Below are 5376 nucleotides of genomic sequence, written 5' to 3'. Positions count from 1 at the left end.
GTACACTTTGTCGGGTTAATCGCAAAATTTGTCGGAACTATTGCACAATGCCATTCATGAAATCATGAAATACTGGCAAGACGTATAGCAATTTTGTTCTCGTGGACAAATTAACGATTATTATACATGTATGAAAGAATGATACGATTACAATTACATTTTCCGTTTTATTTTAGAAAACTAATATATACGAAATGTATGCCGCGATACGGTTTAATTGTTTTTTCCACCTTTCCGAATGGCAAAATATAAAGGTAGACATATTTCTCTATTACTTCACAAAAAGACTTCGTTGATGTTGGCGGTTGAAAATCGTCCAATTGTATATTACGAATTAAATTTCCGAGGATACATTCCACGAAATTTGTCACTCGCACAAACTTCATGCAGTCTCTCCGTCCATATTTTTTTTTTCGTTTTTTCCCTTGAATCTTTATCCATATCTAAATCGAATCTATCGAGTCACCAAATATTCTTCCACGAAATTCGAGTGGCCGCACATACACAAAAAAAGAGATGCGCTGTTCACAGTCACTCGTGCAGGATTCACTTTACTCTTTCAGAGTAAAATCCATTATTTTTTATATCATATATCCATGGATTTTGCCGTTCTCGAGATTAATATTAAAAAAAAAAGGTTAAAAAAGTTAACCTCTTTACCAACTCCTGAAAGGTATTCTCTAGCTGAATCATTTAGGCTCTGGGAAGGCCACCTGACACTTGTAGACCTCGTCGAGTATAACTTGGCCTTGCCCTTGGCTGACAGTAACAGGAGTAGTCGCATTCACGACCACAACCTGGCCTTGCTGCGCCTGCTGCGGCTGTTGCTGCTGCTGCGACTGCTGCTGCTGATTACTCGCATTGGCCTGTTGTGCGTTTGCTGCGTTATTCGCATTTTGGTTTCGTGCCGTCTGGCCGTATTTCTCGTGGATCGCACGGTGACGCTTCAGCGCAAAACGATCGGAAAAGCCAATCTCGCATATATCGCACCTAAAAACACAAGAGATTTCATGTACGCGGAACAAACACGCACTTCGACAACCAGATCTTTAGGTGTTAAAGTTACCTATGCGGTTTTTCACCGGTATGGACTTTTGCATGGTTCTTGAGATGCGTAGCTTGATTGAAGGCGGAACCGCAGATATTACACCTATATGGCTTTTCACCGGTGTGAATTCTTCTATGATTCCAGAGCGTTGAATGTCTGGCAAACGTCTTTTCGCAAACCTCGCATTGATAGGGTCGCTCGCCGGAATGAATTCGTTCGTGATTCTTTAAGTGCGGGCTTTGCGAAAACTGCATGCCGCAAACGTTGCATTTGAACGGTTTTTCACCGGTATGAACTCTTCCATGATTCTTTAAATAAGCAGCTATAAAGAGAAAGAAATCAAAATTTGTACTAAAAAATAAGCTTATATAATCTTTAGTTAGTATATGTAGAAAAGATCATACATCATTATCTTATGTTTAATTAATTAATTTAATTCTTTACTTACCCTTAGCAAAGGCTAAGCCGCAGACTTCACATTTGAATGGTTTGTCTCCCGAATGAAGTCTTTTATGAGACCAGAGTGAAGAATATCGAGAAAATGTACCATCACAAACGTTACAATGAAATGGTTTTTCCGCTTGATTTTGACTGTTTTGCTTGCCACCTGAAATTGAAAGCGTAAACAAAGCTTTAGTTTTCCTCAAAGGGCCAGTTCTACAAAAGTGATAAGCTCGAAGTTGTTCCGCGAGGAATCTATGAATCTATGCGATATGAGTTCGTGATACTAATGTTTAAATTTTTGTTCTTATATTCAAGAAATGGAATATGAATGGACATGGAATATGAAATTACAAAATGAATGATTAAATGTAAAGATTATTATATGAAACAATCTGATCATGCAGGTTGTTATAAAAGTTAGTGCACTAAGAAAATCTGAACGCCACAAACAATATGAAACTTTGCGATTTTGATTATTACGCAATTTACTCTATGAAAAATGATGAAATCATCTCCAATGAGCTATATCGCGAAATAAATTGAAAGAATGATAAACAGCCGAACGGAAATTTAATAAGTTCATCTTATGTATAGAAAACATTAAAAAATTTGGCGATTTTATAATTTATAAAACTGTCCCTTAGGGGAGATTTTTATTCTGTGCCATTGTTCTTAAATTTAGATGTCGACAGTTCTACTAACAAGAAAAAGAAAATAACAGCAAAATAAAATAATCACAATCACTTTGTAAGAATTGAGATAGAAAGAATATTAAGTAACAAAACGAACAAAATAAGAAAAATAACAGAAATGTGTATTCCATCTACAAGAACACATGCAAGCAAAAATAAAGTGACGTTAAATAAAAACAATATCAAAAATCCAACGTTTAAAGATATCAATTTAAATTTATTGATAAACATTCGATGTATTTATTAAACTACTCCAAATTTCGTCGAGTATTTTTAACAAATGTTTTAGAAGCTTATTAATTGTTATAAATTGAATTTGAAATATTGAGTTTTTTTCAGAGTTCATGAAACTAAGTAATAATCAAAGAAGTTATAATTCAATATATTTCTTTATAATAAAATTCAATATTCTATAGAAATTATGTGTTGGCGCACTGTTGACTCAAACATCAATAAAAACTGTAAATACCGAAGTGATCACGAAAAATAAATTTGAACTGTCACCATCCAAGACAGACACAATATTACTCAGACATACTAATCGCAAAACAGATCCCATACTCTGTATTGACGATAATTATATCCGACTTACTTCCTATGACGATGCGGCCTGTAGCCTTGCAGCCGCCACACTTTGCGAGGGAACTGATTCCGGAATCTAGTTTTTCGTCGTGTTTACCTACCATATATCACCCGATGTACGATCATGATAGCAATGAAAAGTATGAAGGGAAAAGGATGACGAAATATTTGAATAAAATGTCGCTGATATTGGGATATAATACGCAATCTCCCTTGTGAGAACGTTTATATTAACATAAAATTTGAAACATAAACTTTGGACGCTTTCAAAACGTTTTATCAGCAACATCTTTCTTCGGCTTATCAAGGGTATTAAGTGACATCCAATTAGCGGTCGAAAACTAACAAATGATGCTTACCTATAAAAATAATCCCGGTGCCATTGCACTTGTGACATTTGGTGACACTAGTAACACCCCTTCGTTTCACAGGATGATGACCAGGTTTGATAGCTACACAAACAAATGCATATTTCGTTAAACAAATTTCATATATCTTATGGCGGTATCACAGTGGGATAATTTGTGTTACAGCTAAAAATCCGCGAATAATCTTACCTAACATCAATCTGAACTTAATAATTGATTTTAATGGTATTAAAAATAGCGATTTTATTGATAAAAACAGAGTTGGCAAAAAATATTTTTTAAGGCATGTTTTTAATGTTTCATACATGCTTTAAACAATATCATAAAAAAACATGTTTAAAACATAATTTTTTACCCTGGATAAAAACAGCGATCATGATTTCTACATTGTATAAGAATTACAGTACATAATATTTTATATGAGAATCTATATAGTTTCCAATGTGAATTCAAATGAAAATTAAAAAAATTTTTAATGCTATAAGATAATTGCACTTTTTTGCATTACTACCGAAAACAATATCACCATGAAATTGACACTATAGCTGAAATTAATTGATGTGGACATACTCTTTTTAACTTTAGTTGGATGATGTTCGCATGGGTCCTCACTGCCACAATCTTCACAAATTTGCACCTTTGGTTTCTGATGCATATTTGTTTTGTGACTTTTTAATTCTCCCGGTAATGCAAAACACGCTCCACAAACGTCACAAGTATATGGTCTTTCTGGTGTGGTGGCGACAGTCACTGTTGTCGGCGTTTGTACCACAATCTGCTGTGGCTGCTGCTGCAAATTGCTGGGCGTCGAGGTATGAATTCGCTTATGATGCTGCAGCAAGCTCATATGACCGAAGACCAGGCCACAAATCTCACACTTGAACGTTGCATTTGCGGTCGCAGCGGCAATACTCATCTGGTTTAGCAATGTATTATAACCAACAGGTTGAACATCGAAACGGTAACAACCCTTGTCATCGGTGATTGCACTGATTGTGCTCACCGCATTTGTCTGAACCTTCTGCAACATGTTGACGTTGTAATAGAAGGAGGGAGGAAACTCGGTAGTAGTAGTCTGTTGCTGCTGCTGAGACTTGTCCTCCTTCTTGTCCGATGTGACATACATCTGCTGAGTCTGCTGCTGCTGCTGCGACTGCTGACCCTGCGCAGCAGCTTGTTGCTGCTGAATCTGCTGTGGGTCAAACATTGCTGTTTGCTGCTGTAAAAACAAATCATTTAATATGATTAGAGAGGAGGAACTTGAGTTTTTTCTTTTTCATTTATCACAAGATAATGAATGTACCTGTCTCTGGTCTCCGTAACTCGAATTGCTCTGTTCTGTCTGGGTAAAACTATTAGTTTGCTCCGTTTGAGTAAACATGGAACACTTCAATGGCTGCTCGATTGGTTGACTCTGTTGATCAGAAAGGTGCGTCAGGCGCTCCGATAGAAGATGTATCAATTGTATGAAAAATTATTACTACCTATAGGTATCTTATTCTCTTAAACACGAGAGTCACAAGTTAGATACTGAATACTTGAAAATGAGACATGATCAGCAGTCGATCATTGTGTGTTCGCAAACGTACACTTCCTCGCTTGCCTCACGCGCGACGCATACCTGCTGTATTTGATCAGGACGGGTTGTGTTCAACCACACCACGTTGTTGCCATTTGATTCTAGGGCCATTGATGTATTGCCTTTGACCCTGCACAATCAATAGGCGGTCGTTATAAACTATCGGTTCAAGCGAGAACGTGCGAGGTATGCGAGAAGCAACCGGCAGGAGGTCCCCGATGAACGATGGCAACGGGGAGAGTAACGACACCCCAGCCGGAAGCACGGCAAGGGTGAAGAGGGACGCGTTCGAATACAGGCGCGACGGACGCAGCGGAGGGAAAAAAAGCACGATGCCAGGCCTCGTTTAGGCCGTTTGGCGCGCGTGGCAAGAGAAAGACGAAAGAACAGGCAAACGTGGTCGCGTAATAAACATACTCACGTGTAATATTCCGACGGGCCGCGGGGTTAATAGTCCGACTGCCGAGCGGTAACCGATGATCCTCTAGTTGCCATGACGGCGGCGGTGCGGCGCAAGCTGCCGTGCGGCAGGCACCACGAAGACGACGTCGCGGGTATGCGCGGGCGTGCACGTCGTCGTAAGAACACGATACGGCTCACGTTCAGCATCTACGAGGGAGAAGTACGGTCGGAGAGGAGAGGGGGGAGCGCCGCTCTTTCCAC

General features: G+C 38.7%; 1 protein-coding gene across 6 annotated transcripts; it reads right to left on the bottom strand.

Moving 5' to 3' along the window:
• Nucleotides 1-423: 423 nt before the first annotated feature.
• Nucleotides 424-5358, bottom strand: LOC108731018 (zinc finger protein 2). 6 transcript variants are annotated; one of them, XM_018461068.1, is made up of 10 exons: nucleotides 5135-5358; nucleotides 4756-4843; nucleotides 4438-4548; nucleotides 4138-4353; nucleotides 3705-4050; nucleotides 3126-3218; nucleotides 2777-2863; nucleotides 1497-1655; nucleotides 1067-1370; nucleotides 424-990 (listed from the first exon to the last, which is right to left on the bottom strand). In XM_018461068.1, the coding sequence occupies exons 2-10, from the start codon at nucleotides 4822-4824 to the stop codon at nucleotides 690-692; spliced, it is 1686 nt and encodes a 561-aa protein (XP_018316570.1). In that variant the 5' UTR covers nucleotides 4825-4843; nucleotides 5135-5358; the 3' UTR covers nucleotides 424-689. The 6 variants fall into 6 exon arrangements, with proteins under 6 accessions (XP_018316570.1, XP_018316567.1, XP_018316568.1 ...); XM_018461065.1 differs by having other exon boundaries at nucleotides 3705-4353; XM_018461066.1 differs by having other exon boundaries at nucleotides 3705-4350.
• Nucleotides 5359-5376: the final 18 nt, after the last annotated feature.

This window comes from Mycetomoellerius zeteki, unplaced genomic scaffold (genome assembly GCF_001594055.1).
Source record: "Mycetomoellerius zeteki isolate Tzet28-1 unplaced genomic scaffold, Tzet1.0 scaffold98, whole genome shotgun sequence".
Classification (NCBI taxonomy): Eukaryota; Metazoa; Arthropoda; class Insecta; order Hymenoptera; family Formicidae; genus Mycetomoellerius; species Mycetomoellerius zeteki.
The sequence above is the reverse complement of the archived record's forward strand: the minus strand, read 5'-3'. Positions and strand labels throughout refer to the sequence as shown.

Excerpts from the sequence above, each read along its gene's own strand:
- LOC108731018 (XM_018461065.1), bottom strand. The coding sequence starts at position 4,824 with ATGGCCCTAGAATCAAATGGCAACAACGTGGTGTGGTTGAACACAACC. Across the intron at positions 4,549-4,755 it reads GTCCTGATCAAATACAGCAG|AGTCAACCAATCGAGCAGCC; the intron begins GTATGCGTCGCG and ends TCTGATCAACAG. Across the intron at positions 1,656-2,776 it reads AGGCCGCATCGTCATAGGAA|GTGGCAAGCAAAACAGTCAA; the intron begins GTAAGTCGGATA and ends TTTCAATTTCAG.